This window comes from Chrysemys picta, chromosome 15 (genome assembly GCF_011386835.1).
Source record: "Chrysemys picta bellii isolate R12L10 chromosome 15, ASM1138683v2, whole genome shotgun sequence".
NCBI lineage: Eukaryota > Metazoa > Chordata > Testudines > Emydidae > Chrysemys > Chrysemys picta.
Genome location: NC_088805.1, coordinates 6,970,052 through 6,998,046, shown reverse-complemented (window position 1 = coordinate 6,998,046; position 27,995 = coordinate 6,970,052). Strand labels below are relative to the sequence as shown.

Genomic DNA, 27,995 nt, shown 5'->3' with positions numbered 1-27,995 from the left:
TGTGATGGATTCTTCATCACTGGCAATTTTAAAATCAAGATTGACTATTCTTCTGAAAGAGATGCTCCAGTTCAAAGAGGAATTAGTTCAGAAAGTCCTGGGGGCTGTTACATAGCATACTCCTGGGGGAATTCTGTGCCCAAAAAAATAAAAATTCTGCGCGCCATATTTTAAAATTCTGCATGTTTTATTTGTCAAAATAACACAGTATAATTACACCAGTTTCAATTATTTTGGTAATTTATTTCAAAATACCTGTCAGCAAGTATGTCTGTAACAATACAGACAACAAAAAAGTTTCAAGAATTTTTTTTGACAAATAGATTTCTTACTAGGCATATTAATACAGAACTTTGAGTAATAATTCATTTAAACTACAATACAGAAACATATTTTCTGTACCCCCACTCAGCCCCCCCCCACGCCCCATGTGGCCCTGCACCCCCACTCAACCATCCACTCCCATTTGTCCCTGCATCCCAACTCCCATTCAGCCCCCGCCCCATCCTCCCTCCCCCCCAGAGCCCTTCTGGACCCCAGTCTGTGACATCCTCCCACCCCCAAAGCCATGTGCCCCATGCTGGCCGTCCCCGCATGTGCCATGCCTCCTGACTTGGCCCCACAGGCAGGGCGCCGTGAAGAACGCAGCCTCTTCTCTTCCCTATCTGAAGCTGGGGCTGCTCCTGCCCTGAACCAGCTGCCCTCTGTCCTGATGCCACAGCAGCCCCTGCTGGGTGAAAGGTGTAACTGCAGCACCTCTCCGGTAGAATGTATTTCCTGCAGACAAGAAAAAATTCTGTGGGTGCGAATTCTCCCAGGAGTAACAGGAGGTCAGACTAGATGATCACAGTGGTCCCTTCTGGCCCTGTAATCTATGAATCTATTCTGCTCTGAGTCAACCTATTTCTGACACGTTAGTCAAAGTCTGTGTTTCAGGTGAAATGTAAAACCCAGACCACGTCTGCTTGTGATCTTTAAAATCTAAAACGTAACTCTTGCCTGCAACCCTAGCAGCCAGGTGCACAGACAGATACTTATCTAAGTGCATGCATATTTTGTGAGCATCAGTGTAGGTGCCTAGATTTGAAAATGTAAGCCTGAAGACTTCTTCACCTTTTCACAGCTGTAGGAATGGGAGCCCTATGTTGACGTAGTCCAATTGTAGCTTTGGGTAATTGCATCCTATTTCCCTAAATTGTCCCTGCAATTTCATGTGGGAGAAATTATTCTCCTTCCTGACTCTCAAAACAGTATGGATGCATTCCTGGCACAAAACAGCTGTTTTGTCCCACCCCAGAAGTGGCTGCATTTCAGCAAGGGGAAAGATCTCGGTAGCGTATACTAGCTTTAAGTGCTTTGGGTCTGAAAATGCAGCTTATAAACATAGAAATGTTTGCTGCTTAGAAAAGGTGAATTCCACTCTCCCTTTATAGGCATGTCTCTTTAAAACATTTGGTAATGGCAGGTGATTTTGGGGTATCATTTCCTTTCCTAACTTCTTATAGGAGTTGTGTGTGTTACATCTCTCTGAGTTTGTCTGAGTGTGCAGTGCCAGTGTACTGAGTAGAACAATGATCCCACCCCTCTCTGATAGCCCCTCATTTGTATCTCATTTTCACGTTATCATCCAGCCCGTGACTGCAAGCCTATTTTGACAGCATCTGTCAGCAAGGTGCAAGCGTCTGCCATCGCCTCTGATTGGTTGCAGACACCTATGGCATTGTGCTGAATATCATTACAGATGTTTTAGTGGTGAGGGGAGGAGGGGGAAGCAAAACACACACGTCCCCGTACAACGTTCTGAGTCTTCAGTGAGCCGTTCTGTGGTCTCTGGATTCATTTGCATTTTTCTGGCTCCCGCTGGAGAATGGAGCCGTAAAATGCTCAGGCAGTGTGGGTTTGTGTGTGTGTGTGTGTGTGTGTGTGTGGTTTAATTTGTTTTATTTAAGAGGCTTTTAGTTGGGAGGGGGAGAAATGGAAGAGGGTGGTAAAGCCATCTAAGCAGCCACTTAGTCTCGTCAATGTCTATTTATTAAATTAGTGAGGTTACGTAGCCAGGGTTCACAGCTGCTATTAGATGGGCTTGCTCTGCTTACAATATATTGCATGCCAATACAATGGGACCATATTTAAGAGAGCTGTGGATAGGTACAGCTTTGCTTGAGTAAATCCCATTTGTAAGTTCTTGAAATCTATACTGAAATACTGTAGAATCTTACTAAATTAATACCTGATCAAGGAATAAACCATTTTCCCTCTTCCCCTCCACTATGAAAAAGGTAAGCTACACTAAAACAATCTAGTGTTACATGATCAAAGTGGACGGACTTCCTGTGCCCCAAATTCAAAGCACACAGGAACCCTAGTAAACACACAAGTGCAAAGAACACAATTTTGCGGGTGCAATTAAGCTATGCTTTTATCGTGTGATTACGCTGAACATTAAATGGTGATGTCAATTTGCAACAGTTTATTAGATTGATCTTAGTTTTAAAATGTAGGATACTCTCCTTCAAACACTGGGCCTTATTCTCCTGTATATAAAGGTCCATTTACCCTGCACTGGTAGCGTAAAGGGCCCTTAACATTAGCATAAATTATATGTAATACGCTTTTACCCCCGCACAGCAGTGTAGTGTAACTGAGGATAAGGCTCATGAAAGGAACCACTCATGCTAGCAAGCATGGTTTATTATTCCTTTGTATTACTGTATTGTTCCATTTAAAAATCAGGACTCCCTGGGGCTTGCCACTGTACATACATACAGTGACACAGGCCCCCATCTGAAGAGTGCACAAAGTGTGGAGAAAGCAAATGCTGTTCCTCGTCTATAGATGGGGAACTGAGGTACAGCCGTGGTTTGCCCAAGTCCGTGGCAAGGCTGGAAACTGAAACATCTTCGGAGTCCCAGTCTAGTGCCAAAACCACAAGACCATCCATGTTTCCTCGCCTGGTAATAAATATTTCTGCAGAATTTTTCCTGACGACTTTTGTCTGTATATGCTTGTACCATGGTCATATCTGTATGTGTACATAATATACATGAGAGCCCACTTAAAAGGATTAGCTAGCTCTATTATACTAACGCAACATCAACTGCTCATTACAAATGCAAACACAGACTCGTAAAACTAAGTTCTGTTATATAACATGTGGACAAAAGTATTTCTTCACTTCACTTTAAAACTGATTTAAGTTGGTATGACATGTTTAAATTCTGGTTATATACCATAGATCAGGGGGTTCTCAAACTGGGGTCATGACCCCTTAGGGCATCATGAGGTTATTACGTGGGGGGTCGTAAGCTGTCAGCCTCCACCCCAAACCCGCTTCGCCTCCAGCATTTATTAGAATGTTAAATATTTAAAAAAGTGTTTTTAATTGATAAGGGGGTGGGGGGTTGCACTCAGAGGCTTGCGGTGTGAAAGGGGTCGGTCACCAGTACGGAAGTTTGAGAATCACTACATAGATTGCAAAGCAAATCTACAGGAAAGTAAAAGAGAACGACGACCTTTGCAGTGTCCATTTGTAAAAGAAGGCTGAGCTTCTCTGTTGTCCGTAGTGCTGCTATTTCCAAGGCTGTACACGCTTCTGCTGTCATCATCCCTCGGGCCGATATGCAAATAAGGAAGTCAACCAAAAGAGCATCTCTTTTGGGAGACTTACCCAACACTTTTTGAGAACTATGGATAAGTAGCCAGAGGTTTGCAGAAATACGATAAAGGTGTCTTGAAAAAAACCCCTGTAAAAATAACATTTTCTTGTACACTGCAGTTGTATGCTTAATAAGGTGCTTATAAAGAGAGACAACCTACAGCCAATAGATACTGAGAGACTAGGCTTTATTTGTGTTGTTGAACAGAAACAGACACCCAAATTCAAGCTTCAAATACCAAAAATACTGTGTGTCTGAATGGTTCTTTCCCCCCCCCGCCGCATTTCATCAGACTCTGAGTGGGTATGTTAACTCCATGTACTAATGCTATGTCCAGTCCCAATTTTAAAAAGATCTGAAAGATGGGTGTGGAAGTTTTTTCCTCTTTGGAGTCCATGCCACGCTATCAGATCTCATGATTGTTGTTGTACTCAAATAATGAGAACAGAGGCACTTAATGTGAACTTCATTTTTAATATATTTGCATTTTTAAATCTGTGTTCTTGTCTGTTCTGATTAAAATAATTAATCTGGTTACTTTTGAAGTTCTTTTGCAGCTTTATAGGAATGGAAATTCTCTTACAAATTGTAGCTATGTTCAGATAGGTGTCTGCCTAAAAATATCTGGTGCTTCTGTATTTATTCTCCATCGGATCAGATGTAGTCTGCTAAAACTGAACCTGAAATTAATGTCTTTCAGCTACTAGCACCATAATCTCAGCCTGGTATCTAACAGATACTCTGTGTAGCACACTGGCTAAATCGTTGGGGCTTTTCTTGGTGACACGCAAGGCACAATAGAACGTGTTCTCAGTTACTTATGTCCTCCATGGAGCTGAGAATTTAAATGTCTGGCTTTGAAACTGATTCAGAAGGAGGCTCTGGGAGACTGGAGTTGTAGTGTGCTCTCCTGGGACTATTTTTTTAGTTTAAATTATTTTTGCCCATAGCTGCAATTTAAACATTGAGAGTGGGATTTTCAAGGGGAGGGTTTTCTAAGGGAGTCGGGCACCTAGATCTCAGGCCTGACTGAGCCGTGGGCTATTTTGAAATTCCAGCCTTTGGGTCACTACCGTGGTGACTTGGTGCTTTTGAACTCTGAGGCCCTGCTCCTGCAAGGTGATCTGCACAAGTAGAATTACAATCTAGAGCCCCAGCTCATGTGGGGTGCTCTGCCTGGGTGGAGTTCTCACTTGGTTTCAGCCACACACAGTCTCGCATGGTTTGGGGCAGTAGATCTTCCTGTTGATACATGTAGGTACCACCTAGTGCCCCCAGGGGGAGTTGCATCTGAGTATCAGAAGGCAGAACTTGGCACTTCGGGGTATGTCTGCACTGCAGTTAAACACCTGTGACTGGCCCTTGTCAGCTGACCCAGGCTGCGGGACTGTAACACTGCAATGTAGATGCTCGGGCTTTGGGACCCTCCTCCCTTCTAGGGTCCCAGAGCTTGGGCTTCAGCCCGAGTGTCTACACTGCAATGTTACCGCCCGAGTCAGCTGACACTGGAAAGCCACAGGTATTTAATTGCAGTGTAGAGACAGCTTTGGCGTTTGCTGTGTGGTGTAATTTTTAGAAGTGGGGATACTGACATACTAGGCTGTAAAACTGTGCAAACTACACTGTAAGTCCTAGGCGGGTCCAGCGAGGGGCAACCTCCTCTGTCTACAAAAAGCCTTTTCATAGAGATTCTGCACTAATTTCTACTACACAAAACCCAGGTGGAGGCCTGAATGAATGTGGCCCAGGGGAAAACATCTACAATGAACTAGAGTAGAAAGTCACCCATAGAGGATAACTACAGCATTCCTGAGTGGCGCCATGAAGGTAAACAATCACCTCATGCAAAAAAATCAGTGGTGGATCAGTTCCTTTCCGCCCCCGGACTCAGTATGAAACTAAGCTGTTAGTTTCCACATGTGCTCTGATACAACGCCCTCCCCCAAATAACTATCTAAGCTGCAACATAAAGCAATATGTGATAGCACTGCCTTTGTTAGGATGGGTAACCCATTCTGCCTTGGGTATTAACAGTTCCACTAACCAAGGGCTTTGTCTGGCATCAATGGAATGAGGATTATTCACCTAGTATAAATACCAGTGTCTTTTTTAAAAGCGTGCTACGAAGACTGAAAGGTGGTACTGAGATAGAAAGACTCTTATGAGCACAGGCCTTGGGAACTGAGCATGGTCACCCATTTTGTGAGAGGGGAGATGTAACTGATTGATCTAAAGGAGATTACGCTGGGATTTTCTAGCCACCTAATGGAGTTGGATGCTCAGTTCCCGTTAAAATTAACGGGAATTGAGTGTCAAAGCCCCCTAAGTGGCTTTGGGAAAATCTCAGTGTATAAGCATATATAAAGTTTCAGGGCAAGATTGTTTCTAGCTTCAGTTGTGTAACACTGGTCTAAAATTTTTGAGAAGTCGTCTGCTTCAGAGATAAAATGTGTTATTTATTATGTATTTTGATGTGCTGAATTCAAATATGACAATTAAAACAACTGATTGGCTACTGTTTCTAAGATATTTAAGTTTTTACATTTTATGTCTACGTATATTGTGTAGATAGTAAAGTTTTAATCATAAATTGTAAACCTAGGTCTTTTCATGTGTTTATGGTTGCTTTACATGATAATATTTCACCTGTCCTGTTTATGTATCACTTTAAAAATCAGCAAAAGGGTTATATAAATAAAATGTATTATGAAACAAAAGGCAAAAAACTATTATGTACATAGTTTAGTCCTATTCAGTGTCTACTTGGCGCTTCTTGGCTTGTCTCTTGTATTCATTAAATGGAGCATCTCTTGTCACTGTCCAGCAATAGTCTGCAAGCATTGATGGGCTCCATTTGCCCTGATAGCGTTTCTCCATTGTTGCAATGTCCTGGTGAAATCGCTCGCCCTGCTCGTCGCTCACTGCTCCGCAGTTCGGTGGAAAAAAATCTAGATGGGAGGGCAAAAAAATCTATCTTTAGTGACATGTTGCAACCAAGGCTTTTGTATGCCTTGAGGAGGTTTTCCACCAACAACCTGTAGTTGTCTGCCTTGTTGTTTCCGAGAAAATTTATTGCCACTAACTGGAAGGCTTTCCATGCCGTCTTTTCCTTGCCACGCAGTGCATGGTCAAATGCATCATCTCGAAGAAGTTCACGAATCTGAGGACCAACAAAGACACCTTCCTTTATCTTAGCTTCACTTAACCTTAGAAATTTTCCATGGAGGTACTTGAAAGCCGCTTGTGTTTTGTCAATGACCTTGACAAAGTTCTTCATCAAACCCAGCTTGATGTGTAAGGGTGGTAACAAAATCTTCCTTGATTCAGCAAGTGGTGGATGCTGAACACTTTTCCTCCCAGGCTCCAATGACTGTCGGAGTGGCCAATCTTTCCTGATGTAGTGGGAATCTCTTGCACGACTATCCCATACACAGAGAAAACAGTAGTACTTTGTGTATCCAGTCTGTAGACCAAGCAAGAGAGCAACAACCTTCAAATCGCCACAGAGCTGCCACTGATGTTGGTCATAGTTTATGAACCTCAAAAGTTGTTTCATGTTGTCATAGGGTTCCTTCATATGGACTGCATGACCAACTGGAATTGATGGCAAAACATTGCCATTATGCAGTAAAACAGCTTTAAGACTCGTCTTCGATGAATCAATGAACAGTCTCCACTCATCTGGATCGTGAACGATGTTGAGGGCTACCATCACACCATCGATGTTGTTGCAGGCTACAAGATCACCTTCCATGAAGAAGAATGGGACAAGATCCTTTTGACGGTCACGGAACATGGAAACCCTAACATCACCTGCCAGGAGATTCCACTGCTGTAGTCTGGAGCACAACAGCTCTGCCTTACTCTTGGGTAGTTCCAAATCCCTGACAAGGTCATTCAGTTCACCTTGTGTTATGAGGTGTGGTTCAGAGGAGGAGGATGGGAGAAAATTTGGGTCCTATGACATTGATGGTTCAGGACCAGAAGTTTCATCCTCTTCCTCTTCCTCGTCTGACTCAAGTGAGAATGATTCTGGTGCATCAGGAACCGGCAGTCCTTCTCCGTGGGGTACTGGGCGTATAGCTGATGGAATGTTTGGATAATGCACAATCCGCTTTTTCTTCTTTGACACACCTTTCCCAACTGGAGGCACCATGCAGAAGTAACAATTGCTGGTATGATCTGTTGGCTCTCTTCAAATCATTGGCACTGCAAAAGGCATAGATTTCCTTTTCCTGTTCAACCACTGGCGAAGATTTGTTGCACAAGTGTTGCAGCATATGCGTGGGGCCCACCTCTTGTCCTGATCTCCAATTTTGCAGCCAAAATAAAGGTGATAGGCTTTCTTAACCATAGTGGTTATACTGCGCTTTTGTGATGCAAAAGTCACTTCACCACAAACATAGCAGAAGTTATCTGCACTGTTCACACAAGTACGAGGCATCTCTGCTCACTTTGGCTAAACAGAAATGTGTCCCTTTGCAAAATCAAACACTGACAAATAAGAGAGCACGACACTGTATGATTTCTAGAGCTGATATAGGGCAGTTTGTTCGGCAGAGAGATGTAAGCTTCGTAATGATTGCATCATCCATGACTTCTAGGAATAACATGATGCAATTCATATCATGTATGACGCAATACCAGCTTCAGATTGCATCATTCATTGTTTTGCCTAAAAAGCAAGTACTGTGCAAACCCAGTCATAGATTTATTCATAGGTCCAGTCAAAGATGTATTTTAGTCATTTCTGGTTTAAATTGAGATCCCTTCCCTTTAGAACTCACTTATCCTCCGCCATTCCCAAGTCAAGTGTCATATATACTGACCCAATAGCATATCTTGAAAACTAGAGCCAATCAACAATTTTAAGCATCATTTTTGTTCTCAGTGACCCAGAATTAGTAAAGTTTGACTACATTTATTTCAGAAGCATTTTGGCTGTAGAGCAGTGTAATTTGTGATCAGGGTTTTAAAGTACAAGAATAAATTTAGATATTAAACAGATACCTGTCACTGATCAACACTCTGATCAAGCAGTTAAATGCTGCAGGGCGGGAAGTATAAAATAATTTGAGGTTACTGTGGACTTAATCGTTTTGGGGGGAACAGACTGAATATGTTTGCAGAGTGCATTCCCAGAAGATCAAGCAATGGAGCTAGCTAGACTTTATAGCTCTTCCAGTTTAATCCATTTCTGTAATTCTCTAATTCCAAAGACATTCCAGTGGGGATCTCTTAGTCACTGTCTCTGTGGACCTAGCAGAGATCACCAACATGCATCTTCCAAGATGGGGCTTGAACTAGGTTTTCCTGCAGGTGAAGTTAGATTATTTGGGCTCAGCCACCCAGCATTCTCCACCTCCCCTACTGCCACTATGGCTAGTTAAATTATTCTGTAGGAGCCAGCACAGTAGAGCTAAAGTACTGTGACAGTTGTACCATGGCAACTGTACCTGTCTATGTCTGTCATTCTCCTCTAGCTGCAGCTGAGAAGCTGTCGAAAAATAATCATTATTTGAAAGGTAGAAGGAGGGGGAGGGAGAAAAGAGACAGAATTTAAGACAATACAATTCTGCTTCCACAATCGCTGCAAATCTGTGCAGACCTGGGAAAGGAAATGCCCCTTTAACACTGGCTTGAAAATAAATCTCTTTACAGAATTTAGTATCTTGCACAACATTAAACCTTGTAAAGTGGGATTAAATGAAACAAAATTAAGAAGCCAAACCTGATACTAGCACCTGTTTAAAAATGAGTTAAATGGAGGGATATTGAAATTTTAAACCCCTTCACTGTGCTGCTGAAAGAGGATTTTTTTTTTGCCCAGTTTTTGGAGTTATGCTTATTCTGTTTAGCATGCCGCCTAACTGTGTAATTAGACGATAGACTGGAGTAGAATTTAGTGCCCATAATACCAGTTATAAAGAAGAGCTCTAATTATGGACATCTCAGGTAAATAATACATCAGGGGCCATGGAAGGGCATAATTATCGGTCTGAAAACCTGCGTAATTACTAATTTACTGGGAATATCAGAAAGCTTTTGATAAGATCCCTTATAAGCAACCGTGAAGGAAAATAAACTGAGTAAGGGGCAAAATGTTGTTACATTGCTGAAAACAGTCTAAGCAAGGGGAAACAGTGCTAGTGAATAGTGTCTTAGAGGGCTCTTGGGAGGGGAAGGATGGGTTTGTGGGGAGGGTTCTGGGCTAGTACTAAGGAGACCAGGGTCCTGATCCTGGCTTTGCCTCAAACTCCCTGTGTGGCCTTTGGTAAATGTCAGCCTCGGTTTCCCCCTCTATAAAAGAGGGTAATTGTTACCTATTTCATATGGGTGTTGAGGGCAAATCGATAAGTACTCAGAAGAAGCACATTTGGTGGCCCCTGAGCACCATAGAAAATTCAGTTAACATGGTTAAGACCTATGGGTGGGTATTGGGACAGTCGGGTTTCTCTGTGCTAATGATTTGGAAGGTGGTTATATAGTGAGGTGGTTGTGGAGAGTTGCCAAGTTTAATTCACAGAGCAAAACACCAATGGAGCCCATACCCAGATGGATTTAAATCTCTCTGGGAGAACAGAGCAGGCGGATGAGAGGCGATATATATGGATTAATATACTGGAAATGTATATTACAGTTTTCCTCCCCAAATCTTCTCTCAGATACTGATGGGCTCTGAACTTGTAGGATCATGTGAAGGGAAAGAGACTTAGGAATTGGACCAAACTGACTTCAGTGGAGTCGTATATTAGACAACCACACACAGCTTTCTACCCCGTATGTATCACGTGTTTATTGAAAAGCAGAGGGGACACTTTGTGAGTTATAATCAAATAACACCGTAGCCACCTCACTTGCAGCACTGTACCTAGCGCCCATCCTCCCCTCTCCATACAGCTGTGAGAAGGCCCTGAGAAGGATGCTGACTAGAGGCAGAGAGGGTAAAACTGGTGAAATACTGACAGTGTGCTAGGCTTGTATATTTCAATTTTGAAGTGTATTTGTTTCTCCTGCGTTGAGACCTTTAGGATGATGATTAAGGCCTCCCTTAATTTGCGATATTGCGGATCTTGCAATATTAGGCTTCCATCGCAGTTTTGACAGCGGGAACCCAGCCGTATGTGGGGGCTGACAGGAGAAGCCCCTGCCGCCCTGGGCGGCCGACAGCAGGAGCCCCCACTCTCAGCCCCGCACACGGCAGAGCTCCTACTGTTAGCCCCGGGATCCCGCTGTCAGCCCCAGACAGCTGATAGCAGGAGACCCCACTCCCAGCCCTGGGCTCCCACTCTCTGCCCCAAGTGGCTGACAGCAGGAGCTCCCATTGTCAGCCCCACACATGGCGGGGCTCCCGCTGTTGTCAGCTTTTCCAAATTACCGCAAATAACGCAGGTCTGTTATTACTTTCCACAATTTTCCTTGGCTTGTCCGCAGCTCAGCCGCAATTATTTGACAATCATCCCACCATTCAAGTAGGGCCTTAATGATAATGAATGTGTTAAACAAATACTGAAAGCCACCTTGGGCTTATCTCCCTGGTGGGATTTTGCTTGTGGTTTGGGGGAGTCCAGGTCTACAAAAGCTGATGCTTAATTCTCTAAGCAGCTACTTTGCCTCTGTTAGCAGTAGATGCAGTATGCATTTCTTCTGTTGTATACCACGCTTCCTAGCTCTGCCGGGATCCTGAAGCTGAGCTCTGGGCTTGCTCCATCTCCCACAGCCATGACATCACGTGATCTATACAGATGCCTTTAATCCCAAGTGTGTGGGAAGGTGTAGCAGGACCCAGCAATAAAACTTCAATCAACAATGAAAACAAATAAGTCAACTGGTGGTCCCGTGTGAGAGGAGGATATTGGCTGACAAGAAGAGGAAGGGGAGAGACATCAACCCATTAGCAGGAGCATTAAGAAAAGAAGGGATTTGACATGACCGTCAGAAGACAAGAGGGGCGAGACACGCAAAGAGTTAGCACTAGAAGAGCAAAGGCAAGGTTCTTAGCCCTGGTGCTAGAATCCTGAATCACAGGGAGAGAATGCCTGAAAGGATGTGAGCGCCATGGTGGGGGAGTGAGGAGAGGGGAAAGGTAGGTTTGGGACAGCCCCTTAAAAGGAAAAGTGAGAATGATAAGGTAACAGTTGCTGGCTGGTCTGAGCTCAGCAAAGCGGCAGTGAGAGGGATGTGCTGGGATAGATGTGACTGGCAAAGCTAAACAAAAAGAAATGTGCCACCCTTATGCAGTGGCTGAAGAGAGATTTTTGGAAGAGCTGCAAAGAGTGCCCACTTCAGGAGCTTCACTCCCTGCATACTGCTCACTTCCCCAGCAGCGGTTTTTTCCCTTTTTGTACCTGTTCACAACATGTCGTTTTATTTTACCACTTGAAGCTGGTCCCGTTGACTAATCCCCACCTCTCCCTATATTCACAGTGAGCTCAAAAGAGAGAGAAAAAGCCACACTTCATTTGCAAGTCCTTCCGCTGCGTGTGTCGCTAATGACCACTCTAATTATGATATTGCACAGTTTCCTTCTTCAGGGGCTGCCTAATCCAGCTGCCTTTTGACATCTCATTGGACCAGGGGACGTTTGAACATTTTTGCGATGAAAAGCAAGTGGGTCTGGGGTGGAAGAGCGACCACGTGAGAGCAGGTCTGACTTTTGGCAGCAACACTTGGTTGTTTCCACCTACTGCTCCCTCTTCTGCTGTATCATAGGTTCGCTGGCGGGCCAGTTCTCAGAGAGGCTTTAGAATCGTTTTCCAAACGGAGGAGCGAAGCAAGAGGGGGGCCAGTGTGTAAGAAAGTGTTTGCAGCGGGGAGCGGGGTGTGGGGGGGAAGTCAGCAGAAATTAGCATGAAAGGCTCCTCTGCCGTGCTGTGGAGAGCGAGCGGGGAGATAAAGCGAGAGCGTGCTTTGTGCCTAGCCGGCGACATGATAATTGGCTTTCCTTCCTAGCGAACTTTGCAAATGATGCTCTTTAACTCATTGGCGAGATAAACAGTTGCTGTGGCAGGTGCGCCGAAAGCGCCGTCTGGATGTAATTAGACATGTTCGCAAGAGAGCACCCTGAGAAATCTAACCGTGGCATTCATTCTGGGCACTTCCCATGGGCCACGCCACCCACCCCCTCTCCCTCTCTGGCACTTCTTCTTTTACCATGGAAAGGAAAGTCCTCCCGCTGACTCGCTTCTGTGTTAGTTTGGACCACGTGTGCGCCACAGAATAACTGTTAGGTGCCCTTTGGCCAGCTGATTTGGAACCCTTTCTCTCTCTCAATCACACAGGGCTCGAGGCGGTTTGCCTTGTTTGCAAACCAAAAACACTCTCTTGTGTCTTAAAACTCATCAGACCATTTGGAGTGTGTCATTATTTTTCTTTACTCCTTGAAAATGTTTGCATTTGCATTGCACCTTTTTTTTTTTTTATCTCAATGCACTCTGCTAGCACTAATTAATTAAGGAATTAAGCCTCACACCGCTCCATGAGGTTGGTAAATATTATCCCTATTTTGCAGGTGGCAAACTCCAACAACAGGGCTGTTGTGACTTTCCCAAGGTCATACAGCAGATCTGCTGCTGAGTCTAGAATAGAACCCACAAGTCCATTCTCATCTTATAACTATTGGATTATTTAACAGGTCAAACAGCTGATTAATGGTTAGCCTAGCTCTAAATACTGGCATCTGCTTGAGCTCTACCCATAAGGGTTAGCTCTGGCTTTTAAAGATAGCCACTCTTGATTTTCATGGGATGTTTAAATAGGGTCCAGCCAAACAGCATTCCAAGCTGCTACCATTATTTCACGGAGTAGTCTGCCTACCTGGAAAGCTTGGTGTCGCCTTGAGAGCTAAAATATTTGTGTTTTCTAATTCTACTTCTCTGTCATTCTCAATCTAGTCATATAATCTTCAGGGAAATGAGCTATATAAACTGAATGGGATTGCAAAGCACATATAGCATAAGTCAGGATCGTTTAACTCACTGCTGAAGTGCAGCTCCTTCTGGGGTGGAACATGGCAGTTGTCCAATAGGGCACGCCAACAGTGTAGGTCTGGAAATGGAGAAAAGTTAAGTACCATCTCCATTTGAAACTACAGAAGGGATTAAATAGGCAGAGAATTGTTATGCAAGATGGAATTTGGCCTGGACACCAAGGCTAACAATTCTACTCTTGTTAAAAGTGCCATGGGCTATAAATGACCATAAGTAGGCGGGGCCATCTATTTTCCATGACACCCACAATATGGCACCTCCAGGACAGAGTGCCTCCCAAAACTGTTGTAGGGCATTCGCTTAGTGGTGACTCGGAAGAAAGAGTGCCACATGCAGAATCAGCATCACCATTTCTTGCAGAACCCCTGACTTCCCTTGCAGATCTCCCATCCACGTACCGGCTATGCTTAGTATGCGAGATCACCGTTTGAGATGGCACGTGCAGTCGTTCTCGACTTCTCTTACCTCTTCCTTCCTTAGTAAAGGCGCTTCTGTATAAAGGAGGGATCTGTTTGCTTTGTGTCCAGCGTTTCCCTCTTCCACAAGGCATACCCCCTGTTTCTGGCCGCCTGCCACAATCCTTTCCACAGCACTAGTTTGAGAGGCCTCCACACAAGCCTTGTGGTGTAGGGTGAGCAAAGAGCCAACCAAGTTTGAAGACAAAGGTGCTATCTAATAAAGCCTGGGAAGCACACTAGTTGGGTTCTCCTCCTCATCCATGCTAAGAGGACACGTGCTTGTAACACAGGATTGGGGGGTGAAAGGTGGTGGTCGGTATTTAGTGTCCTGTCCAACAGGATTACCTAGTGCAGACGAAGGCAATCGGTGAGAAGCTACTGCATTAACCTTGTGTTCAGATTCGCCCCCTGGGGGGTTATTGTGGGAGTAGCCCCTTCTTAAGATTGCTTTAGCTCTGCAAACCAATGCCTGTTCTACTGGAAAATACCTCCAACAACCTTCTCCTGCCTTATTTCTCAGCCGGGGCTGCCGGCAATAAGAGCGATAGACTTGTTACAGCATGTCAGAAGGCTTTACTCCATTCCTGCCCTCCTTCCCGTGCATTCATTCATTAATTTTCTGAGGTTACCGAGGAGACATTATTGATGATGATGATAATAGTAATAGGGAAGATATGTGGCAGATTAATTCCTGAACTCTCTAACAGGATTTAAGCTAACAAGAGAGGAGGGCTTTTTTTCTTCTTCCTCCTTTCAGATATTTCCTGTGCTGGGGATAACGACACCAAAGAGTGTTAAATTGGTTCTGAATGTCCACCTCTGGCTGTCCACATTCTTGTAACGATTTCATTAGTTTGAATTATCCACGTTATTTTCTTGTAATGGGATTAGCTCTACCGGAGTCAGCTGAAGACCTGAGGGGGAGGAACATTCTGCTGTGTATTTCATTAACTCTCTCATGTAGGGGGTGGAACTGACCACGACTCAGCCCAGGGGCAAAACTATTTGGCAGGGTCCTTCGTTCCGAAAGGAGAAGGGAAAAGAAAAGAGGCCATTATTCCTCTGTAATCAGTAAATCGGTGCAGGAGCAGAGACTGGCAGAATAGTTTGTTGGCGAATTGCTATTTGGGGGTGATGTATTAAAAAAAAAAAAATTAAGAAAATCATTGCCAAGCGAAGACTAAATTTTGCTCAGATGATGCAGAATTTAGGCCTGATGCTGTAGACAGCATTTTGCAGGTCAGTGAAGGGAGAAGCTACCCTGCGCTTGTGCCTCCTTGGGAACTTTGCATTCATTGCTCAGAACGCCCTGTGTTACTGACAAACTGTTAAATCTTTTCTTGACTAGACTTTGCAATGTAATCAGCACTGGATTTGCTTGGAATGGGAGATGAGCTTTCTAGCATATATATTTGGGGGGGGCATGTCTCAGGGGTGATTCCTTGCAATAGTTAGATTAACCATCTTGTTCTTGGGATGCACTGTATATTGTAGTCTCTTGTGCGACCATTTGTATAGATCAGTGGTGAAATTATGCTCTCCCTTTCCTTTTTGGAGTCTTTCAACTGAGTTTCCTTTGATTAGCTAGTGACTAACAGCTTATCGCACTAATTCTGATTGATCTTTGCTCAGTGTCTACGGTCTAAGAAGAATGACACCATTTCAGAAATTTATAATGTGAATGGGCTAAATTATGGAAGCATCTAGTACAATCACTGATATTTATGTAGTGCCAAAGGCATGCTAGACACTTTGCAAAGAGGAAGAAAAGCTCCCTGCCCTGAAGAACTTACAGTCGAAATAGATATTATTCAGACGGAGAATGGGATGAAAGGACACAGCAAAGATGCAGAGCAGTCAGGGTTAGAACATGTCTTGCTGAGCCAGCATTTCTTGGCTGATTTTCTTGTGGGGGCATCACAGCAGAAGTAGGTCTTGAAGGGAATTTGAAAGAGGAAGGGGTAAGGGCCTAGGGACAGTATGCAGGGGCAGCTGTGGAAGAAAGCACAGAGATAGCTGTGGGAGACGTGGGCAGACAGGTCATCGAGGCTGAGGTTGGTTTAGCAGTGACTTCAGGTCACGGGGCAACACAATTATAGAAAAGAACAGGTAAATAAGTGCAGCAGGAATATAAAGGAATTTGATGGTGAGGACACAAAGCTTGACCTAAACACGGTGAAAAGCGAGGACACTCATAGACTTATAGACTTTAAGGTCAGAAGGGACCATTATGATCATCTAGTCTGACCTCCTGCATGATGCAGGCCACAAAGCCGTCCCAACCCTTTCCCTTGACTCTGCTGTTGAAGTCCCCAAATCCTGTGGTTTAGAGACTTCAATTAGCAGAGAATCCTCCAGCTAGCGATCCCTGCCCCATGCTGCGGAGGAAGGCGAAAAACCTCCAGGGCCTCTGCCAATCTACCCTGGAGGAAAATTCCTTCCCGACCCCAAATATGGCAATCAGTAAAACCCCGAGCACGTAGGCAAGATTCTCCAGCCTGACCCTCATTAGCCATTATACTATTTACCAGCGATGGCACGCTGTTCCTTTGACTAAAATCATGTTATCCCGTTAAACCATTCCCTCCATAAACTTATCTAGCTAAATCTTAAAACCAGTGGAGGTATCCAGGTATGAGGTGATGGAGCCGGAGTGAAGAGTATGGCCGGGGGTGAGGGGGGGAGGGAGGGGCAAGGGGTGTCAGCGAGGAGGAGGGTACAGTAATTGAGATGAGGGCCTGGAAAGGACTTTTGGGGGCATGGACAGCAAGATGATGATGGACCTTGAGATGTTATGGAGGCAGGATTTAGACATGGCCTGGGTTGCGTAAGGCAAAAGAAGGGGGAGAGGTCAGTGATGGTCCCTAGGTTACAGGCCTCAGTGACAGGGAGGATGGTTCTTATTGGCAACAGCAGCAGGCACCACAGGGGAATGTGTGTGTTGAGGAGGCGCATGTGCGGCCATATTTATTTGTATTCTCCTTCATGTTCACCATTAAAGAGCACAAGTGCTAACACCAAATATCTGGGGCCTTAGGTGCCAAATAGGCTTTTTTGCTTTCCGCCAAACTAAACCAAGGATCTCAGTCCATTTAATAGTAACATACCATCCTCACGGTCAGCAGGCCATGGGCTCCTTCTTCCAAATCGCCTGTTCCCAGCTGAAGACGAGTCTAGCAGCTTCCGTCTGCTTCTCTCTCTGTTCACCCAGTTGGTTAAGAGGAAATCCACCCATTTGCTGGAAGAGTTGACGGTGTGGTGGGAATATTATTGACAGGTTTCAGAGTAACAGCCGTGTTAGTCTGTATCCGCAAAAAGAAGAACAGGAGTACTTGTGGCACCTTAGAGACTAACAAATTTATTAGAGCATAAGCTTTCGTGGACTACAGCCCACTTCACCTTAGAGACTAACAAATTTATTAGAGCATAAGCTTTCGTGGACTACAGCCCACTTCCAGGATAGCCATGCAGACAATCTGCAAACCTGGTGCTGCTGTATATGTTTCAGGGGGAGCACTGATATGCCCCACTAGCTGGGGTCTTGCACAGGAAATCCGCTTATCTTGCTCATTTGCCACCTGTGACTTTTGGCTTGCCTCGGTGAACCCTCCAGGTCTCGCCGCTCTGTTGAGTTCCTGCACTTTGTGGGTTGTAGAGGTGCAGATCGGGGCTTGTGCGCAATTGAGGAGAAGTATGCGACCCTCTCTTCCTGAATCCATAGAGATGATTCACCCCAGTAGGGCCAACGTGCTGTTGTTTTTGCGTGAATGTTGATCGGTATGAAGCAAAGTCACCAGTGCATCTTTTACGGAGTGAGCGGTGATGCACCCGTGGCCCTGTGAGTCCTGTCGCGCTCTGAGGCAGTGTATGAACCCTGGCACTGATGCACTAGGGAGGGAATGCTGGTATTCAGTGTGTGAGGAGCCTTCTGTCTTGGCTCTCACTGAATTGTAATACCAGAACCACTGGGTTTTTTTTTACTCTGCTCCATTGGCAGGTATGTAGCACAGTACAAATGAGGGAATTCAAATTCCTGTCCCAACATCTCAGCTCAGTCACTAGTTACTTCAGAGCGTTTGAGCTCTGGTCCTGCCCACGGGTGTCCCATGAAGAAAGGGTCAGTTGCCATTTCTGAGTCTCACTGTTTTTTTCCTTCATGCATAGAGAGGAGGAGATGGTGTGGGTCGCACAGTGCGTCGCTTTGTGTTAGTAGCTCCAACAGCAAGGTTCCTCGCCAACCCTCTCTGATGAGTCCAATGTGCCACACACCCATCAGGGAACCGTCCCCACTCCCCCCAGAGAGAGAGCTGCATTTTCACACTCACACCTGTGGGCAAGTGGGATTTGTGTACATCGCAGTTGGTTATAGGGAAGGGAGGGGGGAATGTCATTGATCTGAGCTGCCATAAAGCACACCTCCCTCTTTGTACGTGTGAATGCATAGCACACCCCTTCAAACAAATTAAAAATGTGAGACCGCCTCCCTTTGTTCAAAGCATAAACTATCTTCCCCGGATAAGGGATATCCCATTCAGGAGAGGGTAATTGCCCCCCCACCCCCCAATAGCTAGATGAAGGAATAATTGGATGCGTGAGGTGTGAGTTTCTCCACCGAGGTGGCAAGGGGAACATTAAAGGCCCAGTCTCTCCACTTCATTCACAGCTGCTCGTATGGTAATTGCTGTGTTATGGTTTCTAATTATCAGCACAGTGGGGTGGCTCTTCTCCCTCTCCCCAGCGGGGTCATCTGTGCTGCTGTTGGGCGTCCCAGTGTAACCCCTTCTACTAGGGTGACCATATAGCATATGGGGAAAATCAGGACGGGGTGGGGGGTAATAGGAGTCTATATAAGAAAAAGCCCCAAATATCGAGACTGTCCTTATGAAATCGGGACGTTTGGTCACCCTACCTTCTACCCAGGCCAGGTCTCTCACCGAGGTAGCCTGTGTGGAGTTCCCTTCTGAGCCCCTCAGCAGCTGCTCCGTGGATACCACTGTCAAGCAGCTCACATCTGGTGGAGCTGGCGTCTATCCCCTCCAACCCTCTCCGTCCCCTAGGCCCAAGGGACTCAAATGTGCTCAGCTCCCATGGTGTCGCTAGCTTTCCCGGAGCCCCTCCAGGCGTGTTAAATCTGTCCTGCCGCCCGGGTTGTGGGTATGCCCACCTCATGCTCTTGCTGATTTCCTGGACTTCGGGTGAGTCTGAACGTCAATGGGTTTTCAGGTCATCTCCCCAAACAATCAATCCCCAGGGTCAGTACAAATGATTATAATAACGTGGTGGTGATAACAGCAGGAGAGCTAGAGGTGGAGTTCAGCATGTTTCCCTCACTGACCTCTTCCCTGGGCTTCTGGTGGGCAAGACACAGGCCTGGGAGGCAGAAGAACAGGGTTCTTTTCCCATCTCTGTCACAGCCTGCGTGTGTGACCTGGGTCAAGTCACTTAAGCTTTTTGACCCACATTTTCACAGGTATGTAAGTGGTGTTCTGCTCATTGTTCTAACACCTGACTTAGGAGTCTCATTCTCATTGAGATTTCTTCCTGTGGGAGGCATATCATATAAGGTCAAGGTATAATTCACATTCTTTTGTGTGCATGTCCCATGTCAAAGGCACTTCTTCATGCTCTCCACACCAGGCAGTGCCACCGAAGAACCAACATTCCAGGGTGGATTTGATTTAAATCAAATTGATTTAAATCACTAGTCAGGAAGACTCAATTTAATCATGGTTTTCTACATAAAAGTGCATTCTTGTTGGTTGTTATAACCTTAATACATATTCTTCACAACTCAGAGATAGATGTAGGTTTCATTTTTAGAAGGTTCACACTATACATTTTTTAAGTGATTTATTTTGAAAACTTTTCAGATTAGTTTTACACCTGTATCAGAAAATGGATGATTGTTTGGTTGTTTCATTTACCAAAGGTAAATTGGGAGGTGAACTATCTCCAATTCAACAGGTTAATCATTAATATTTGGAGGATTTTCTTGCCAGGCTGTATTAGGAGGAGAACATCACCAGACAGACATTTAAATTTTTATTTAACTAAAACAACAACGTTAAGTATTCTGGATTTTTTTCTTCAACAGCAAACATAATATTTTAACAGAAAACCATATGTCCCTCGCTTCTCACATTTATCTCCAGACTTCTTCTCCTTGTCCAGATCTATTCCGCCCCCAACAATCTTCTATTCATTGAACTTTTTGAAACTTTTCATTTTTAAAGAGAGGTAAGGGATTGACTCTGTACACAAATTTGCAGAGGGACAGTAGAGTTGAGGTCTGTTATTTCTCACCTCTCTATATTTATTTATTTTAAAACATGTTTGCTGTTAACAAGCATGTTACCTCTGGAGAGACAAATCCACAGTTTGAAAACTACAAAACTAAGCATCTCTGATGGTATCTTCTAGACTGAGCACTGAGTCCCATTGGGTAGGTAGAAAGATTAACCTAAATAATCTATACAGAAGCCACTGGAACCCCATAAGAGTGGGTTCCTAATCTATGAACTGTTAGAACTCATTTACAAATCTTTTCTTAAACATTACGTGAATATGTTGTCTCATATTATAGAATTAGAATTTATCCCTATTCCATGATGAGGTATCTTTGAGGTATAATGTATCTTAATTAAAACTCTTTGGAGAAGTGTTTTCCTCAAAAAGCATTTTATCAAAAAAATCATTGATTTTTATCCACTCTGCAACATTCCCCTGTTGGAAGCATGACCTGATGTTGTTTGGGCACTGGTCTGGGAGCCAGGAGACCTGCGTTCTAATCTGACCACTGACCTGCTGGGGTGGCTTAGGCAAGTCACTTCCCCTCTGTCTGCTTCTTTTCCCCTCCCACCCTTTGTCTTGTCCCTTCAGACTGTAATCTCTTTGGGGCAGAGACTAGGTGTGCATAGACCAGCAGGGCCCCAATCATGGTTAGCTCACCCAGGCACCACTCTAATACAAATAATAGAGAAGTACATGGAGTTCTTGTAGTCTCAATTCCCCCCAGCCGCCTTGTGGGAGACTGGTTCACCTCCGAAAACAATGCAATGTTTCTGCCGCGTTTAGACTTGAGCACTCCTGCTCTCCAAGGCGGATGCATCTCTTCTGTTTTATTCTGTTTGTTTGTTTCCTTAGTACCATCTCAAAGGGGGGGGTTGGGGGGCGGGAAGAGCTACGAGGAGCAGACGTGCAGATTCATTTTGAGGGTTCATAATGCTACATTTACACACCGCACTGCCTGAGGAAATTGGATAGATGAATGCCTGGTCATGCTGCCAGTGCAGCGGGTTAACTCCCTGGATTTAGCTTATATCATTTCACGAGAGCATTTACGGCCTTTACTGTGTTTAGTCCCGGTCGCTCTTTGGCATTGTAGCATCTCCAACCCCTTTGTGTGTGTGTGTAGATTTTCAAATAAAATAACACATCTATTCAGACCCAGTCCACATTAAATATTTGTCTGCAATTGGTGCATATGTGTATGTTAACTGGACATTAAAAAGAAAAGAAAAGGAAGGGAGCTAGAGCTCAGCTGCAGAGAAGGTGGCCTCTTGTGGAATTTCTAAAATGGCAGTGTGTGTGTCTCTCTCTCTCCGGGGGGTGGGGGGAAGGTAAAGTATTCAAAATCAGCCTTTGGCTCTCACAAGCTACGTTTCCCTCTGCCCCAGCCCATCAAGGGCTCTGAAGTAAGAGAATAGCTTGAAAAGAGAAGCCCATCGGACAGGAGTGGGAGATAACTAGTCAGCTGCCTGATTCTTTAATGCTTCACAAGTTTAGGATGCTGCTAAGAGGATCCTCGCGTCCGCGGGGAGTGAGGAGTGGAACCTGTGGGAGATGGGGGAGCTGTGCCTGGAAAGACCATGCTAGCACTGTGGGCCTGCCTGGCATGGCTTTCAATCCCCATGGGCTCCTGTCCTTTCCTGGTTCACAGCAGTGCCCTATGTACAGCGGCTGATTTTAAATACCGCCTGAAAGGAATGGGGAGTTCACCATAAATTGAGGCCGAGTGTGCTGCTGCCTAATATTAAACTGTTAACGAGGAGGAGATGTACTTGTGCGTTCAGCACCGTGTACAGTGGTCCAGCGCAAATCCTCCCTTTCCTCCCAGGAGAGAAGAAACACACCAAATACTGCAAAGACGTCTTCTGCTGTGTTCGGGAGTTAGGGTGACCAGACAGCAAGTGTGAAAAATCGGGATGGGGGTGGGGGGGTAATAGGTATCTATATAAGAAAAAGCCCCAAATATCGGGACTGTCCCTATAAAATCGGGACATCTGGTCACCCTATCAGGAGTGTCCAATTGGAAGATCCTTAGTAGCCAAGATCTGTCACTAAACGTGGCCTAGAGAAATGGTACAGCATTTCCCTGCAGTGATCATTCTGTAGCTGTAATGCCTGCAAGGCATACATGAAAGGGGACATCCCTTAATGGCACTGCCTTGGCTCATAAGTGAGGTGGGTTTTTAGCAAAGTATTGACACCCCGTCTCTTCTTCACAGCACCTTTGGAGAGCTGAAGACCGTCCGCCTGCCAAAGAAAATGGCTGGGACAGGATCTCACCGTGGCTTTGGATTTGTGGATTTCCTCACCAAACAGGATGCCAAGGTGAGCTTAGCGGCACAGTCCTCTCTCCCTATCCCTCCCCCTTCCAGCCCTCCAGTGATGTCTGCTTTCTGGCCTTTCACTTAAAGAACAACGGCCTTGTCTAAAGTAGGATTCAGCCCAGATTTCAGCAATCAGCAGCTTACTTTATTGTGGCTTTCCTTGGCTGCACTTGGATTGTGCAATGGTGCATCTTCCTGGGTGCTTGGCCAGCAATGGTTGGACTCATTGCTAATTCCCAATGTAGGCAAGGCCTGAACTGTGGAATTACCGTCTGAGGCCTTCACATACAGGGGAGTCTGATTGGATGATCACAATGGTCCCTTTAGAGCTTGGAATCTATAAATCTAGGAGTAGAGTTTTTGACCGGCCAGAGAAGCTGTCGTGACAGCGCTGCTGTCGTGTAAAAACCCACCAAATGGTATTGTGTGGCTCGGTGTTGAATAGCATCACTGGTGGAACGGACACAGGTTTGGAAGTTAGGAAGATTCCTTGGTCCAGTTCTGGTTTTGTCACTGGTTGACTCTGGCTGGACAAGTTATTCCCAACTTTGAGCCACCATTTCCCATTCATAAAATGGGGATAAAGATACTTCCCTAGTCCCACCCTTTGTCTGTCTTGTCTATTTAATTTAAGTGCTTTAGGGCAGGGATTGTCTCCCACTATGTGTATGTACAGTGGCTAGCACAATGGAGCCCCGATCTCAGCAGATACTATTCTTCTACAAATAAGAATAATCCAAGGAGTTCCTGGATCCCGATTGTCTGGCAGATGGCAGCCTGGCTCCAATCAAAGGAGTCCTGATTGGGGCTGGAGATAACATGTACTGAGCCTGTCCACCTCAGCACCCTCTACTGTTGTTCTATGTGTTTATAATTTGTCTCGTATGAGTTGCTGTATCCCATACCCTGATGCACAGGGGATAGAATCATAGAATATCAGGGTTGGAAGGGACCTCAAGAGGTCATCTAGTCCAACCCCCTGCTCAAAGCAGGACCAATTCCCAACTACATCATCCCAGCCAGGGCTTTGTCAAGCCGGGTCTTAAAAACCTCCAAGGAAGGAGACTCCACGGGTTGGGACTTGTGGCAGGGAAAAGCAGCAAGACTCAAAATGAAGGTTTTGGCTTTTCATGCTCTGCTGCTCCCCTTCCTGCCACCTATGCCTGTAAGGGGGACAGATGCATCAGAGAGGCTTCCTAGGCTGTTGGCTTGTCTCCACGGCCCAGGAAAGAGTAAATGCCATTCCCAGGCCTGGTTTACACTGGGCGCGGGGGGGAGAATATCGATCTAAGTTACGCAATTAAGTCGATGTACTTAGATCTACTCACCATGGTGTCTTCACTACGGTGAGTCGACTGCTGCTGCTCCCCCGTCAACTCCGCCTGCACCTCTCGCGGCGGTGGAGTACAGGAGAGCGCTCAGAGGTCAAGACACGATAAATCGACCCCCGCAGGATCGATCGCTGCCTGCCGATCCAGCAAGTAGTATAGACATACCCCCAGAGTCTGTTCAGGCCCTTTCTCCGTGGCACCATTTACTGGCTGCACTGACAATCTTTAGCAAGTCCCAACATGAAACCAGTTCAATGTAAATCCAACTCCCTGCCCCTGGCAGTTCATCCCCAGTCTTCCCACAGAGACTTGGGAGTCCCTCTTTTCCAGGGCCTGCCACCAGACCCACTCTGCTTCCTCTCTCAGGCCCAAACACCTGCTCTTAAAGAGGCCCTGCCTCAAAACAGGGCTGGCTGTCCCCAGACCCCCTGCCTCTAAAGGAGCAGACTTCTCTGTTGCATGTTTCACCTGGGCATCATCCCTCAGATCTGTAGTCCCGTGTGTGACTTCGTTCGTCCCTAGACACCGATGTAGCAGTAACTCTCGAGGGCACAGAACCTGTTGTGCTGGGGCATTGTCCTGCCTGGTCTTGCTAAGAATCCGAGCGTACAGTAAGTGTGCCACCCATCGAGAGATTGCTTTGTGCTTTTCTGCCTTTTAAGGAAAGTAGCTTTGTTTTCAGTTTCTTTGAGGGATTTAATTGTCTTAATAAAGTGCACACCCAAGTTTATGTTGTTGGCCGTCTAGAAAAGAACGAACCTCGTATTGATGGGTAGGATTCTGAATATTGTAAACACTTGCATAACTGGCTCCCGGTTCAGTGCTATGTGAACAAGAGAGGGGGGAGGCAGGCTGAGAGACCTCTGAGCTGAATTGTTGTGGACTGTGAAAGAAGAACCTATTGTAAGGGGTAACTTGGAAACATTTTGTAAACGGAAAATGTTTGTCGTGTGATAAAAGCGCTTTTAGTTCCTGTGAACTGCCTTGTCCACCTGTTTCGCAAGCCGATTACGATGACTCCGAGTGAGTGAACTGGAATTTTCATAACAGCATAAAAGAACTGGGCACCTAAGACTCTCTCAGAATCCATTGTGTTTTAAATGGGTCTTTTAGAACCAGATTCTGAGCCCCTTGCTCACCTTGAGTAGGACATTATTCCCCAAGTAGCCTGTGACAGCCAACTCTTGTTAATACGGCTTCTGGTCCAATGGGGCCATAATCGCCTCAAGATGCTCCTGTAGTAAGATTAATAATCCACTACTGAAATGCAACCACCTCTGGTGTATGACACTACTGCAGAACACAGCAGCTGTAAACACATTAGAACAGGAACTGAAGGGTATCCCCTCTAATAACGGAAAGTGAAGAATAATATAATGATCAGAATTGGAATGTAGCCAGGGCAACCGTTTTTAACATCCTAACTCTTGTAAAAAAAAGCACCCTGGGATTTTTAACAACCGCGGGCCAGGTCCTTGGTTTACATCTCTTCTGAAAGATGGATGTCAAGTTTAAAGGGAACTGGTTTTGTGACTGCATGGAGGAATTTGTTTTGCACAGATCAGTGTTGCTAAGCACATTGATTCTGATTAAAGCAGCACTAATTTATTTGTACGTTTCCTCGAGTACTCACTGCAGAGAGTTGGGTTGTTTTTCGCTAATACTGCAAGCAGAGTTTCTGCTTTCTTTCCCCCCTGCTGATATAAAAATACATCTGGTCTCCAAATAGAAATTGCCCATTCAGGAAAGACGTTCAACCCTTTAAAACAAACTTGAGCTCAGCTGGCATTGTAGGGAATGTCCTCAACTGGGACTGTTTCTTTTTAGGACGGAAAAGAAATTTGTCAGCAGTCTAATGTTATCAAGCCTTTGTCCCTCTAATGACGCTGGCCCCAAGCCTCTTATGCTTGAGTGTTTAATAGGGCAATGGGGAATGGAGAAGCAAAGCAGCAGTCCCCAAAATTAAAACAGCATTTAGAGATGGTGAGCCATAGCACCCAAGGGAGATTAACTGAGCAGTCGTCCAGTCTCTTGATCTATGACTTTCCAAATCCCCAGGCCATCAGACACCATTACAAGCGGACTATCTCTTCCATCTGCACAGCCCAATCCTCAAACAGCTTGACTGGCTGCTCCTTGGTTTTGGAATCCATCGCAGAATTGCCCTTCTGGCTTTCAAAACAACTTCCATCAACTTGTCCCACCCCACCTTCTAGGCCACCTCTTCCTCTCTCTACCTTTCCCTGTTCATTTTGGCGTACCCAACACCTGCCTCCTCTCTAACCCTTCCTAGGACCTGGCTACCAGTGCTCCCGGCAGCACCACAGTTCAATGGCTCATCAGAAAGCACATTTTGAGCATGTGTGTGATGCTTCCTGGCTGTGTTCTGGATTTAGCTGGCTGGTTTTCTTTAGGCTTTTTTGGAAATGTTTTGTATGCTGTTGGTTCACATCTGCATGGGCTCTAGATGCCTTTTAATGAGCACCCTGGAAGTGGATTACAAATAAGCAACATTTAATTTATTACTGAACTTTACAAAGCATTTTGGGGTGCAGTTTGCTTAAATTTGCAAATGAAAACTGCATTAGGCTGATTTAGTCTATTCACAGCACATGGAGCAGCCATCGCTAACTCAGCTGGCTGACTCTCCCAAAGCCATATTGTAATTTTAGGACTCTGTAAGTGGCACTTAGCTAGCAAAGAATTCCTGCCATAGCGAGCTGTTACATTAAGCTAAACCAAACAATGTAAAATCAGACCCACAAGGGTTCAGAAGCAAGGTTTTAAGCATGAGAATGTCCTTTTCTCCTTGGACACTACGCCTGTAGTTTTCATGCAAGCCCTGAGGCATTTTGAAAGCAGGGGAGAATCGTAAGGGTGGTGGAGAGGGAAGGATGCTGCTTCCGATTTTCGTTTACCTGGCTTGGGTTGTACTAGCAGAGGTTGCTGCTGTTAGGTTGTGGTGGAGTTCCTTTATGATTTCTTTTTTTTCTTTTTGATTTCGGTATGCATCCGAAGAAGTGGGCTGTAGTCCACGAAAGCTTATGCTCTAATAAATTTGTTAGTCTCTAAGGTGCCACAAGTACTCCTGTTCTTCCTTTTTGATTTGAATTTTTCAACAATCAAGGGCACCAGGAGCTTTTAAAGGTGTATCGATGTAAAGAGATACTAGTAAGTGGACGGTTTGAAGTCTCTTTCAACGAGTTTCAGTCTTGGATGAACAGCTGGCCACAGCTCTGGTTATCAGCCAGTAGGTCGGATGGGGATAAAGTGTGATCCTAAGGATTGAATTCACCCAACCTCCTCTTAGAAGGTGACCTGAGAAGGAGAGAGAGAGAGAGAGAGTTGGGTTTTGCTCATTTCCTTTATGATGTATAAAGAACATCAGAATTTTTTTCTCGGTTTATATTAATGGTATCAAGAATGTCAAGTCTCCTCTTGCCTGTTTGCTTTTGGAGAAATTCCAGAGGTGAGGGTTTGGGAGGAACCTTCTCAGCTCTTGAGATGTAAACAGTCTGAATAGAAAAAAAATCACTGTCCGTCTGTATCACATATGGTTTCTCTGGTGACTTTGCAATATCTTACTTGTTCACTGGTTGTCCATAGATGCTTCCAGTGTAGACATGACCTGAATTTCTAATGTTTTTTAAAAAAAAAAAAGGAAGGGGGAGGATTAAAAACAAAAGAAGAAAAAAATCCTTGTAGGCCTTCTTCATATCTCCTAAAGAAATAAAAAAATGGCACAAACATATCTTCCTTTCCCCTCCACCTTCTTTTGGAGGTCATCTTGAAGGTGGACCCACAGATACTACAGTTCCCAGCATGCAGTGTTGGGTTAACATATTCAAGCAGACTGGATGGAACATCCCAGCATGCTGGGACCTGTGGTCTCCACGGGGAACACCCTGCGTTAACAATACAGGTGGCTGCAAACAGCTTCATTCGATAT

The 27,995-nt window shown here is 45.1% G+C and overlaps 1 protein-coding gene across 1 annotated transcript in view; it reads left to right on the top strand.

Annotated features, from left to right (window-relative positions):
* Positions 1–27,995, top strand: part of RBM19 (RNA binding motif protein 19) — a 118,714-nt gene that overhangs the window by 51,053 nt on the left and 39,666 nt on the right. Inside the window, exon 22 of the mRNA XM_024108092.3 lies at positions 22,611–22,716. Coding sequence (XP_023963860.2) covers positions 22,611–22,716 — 106 coding nt within the window. The remainder of the gene's footprint in view (positions 1–22,610; positions 22,717–27,995) is intronic.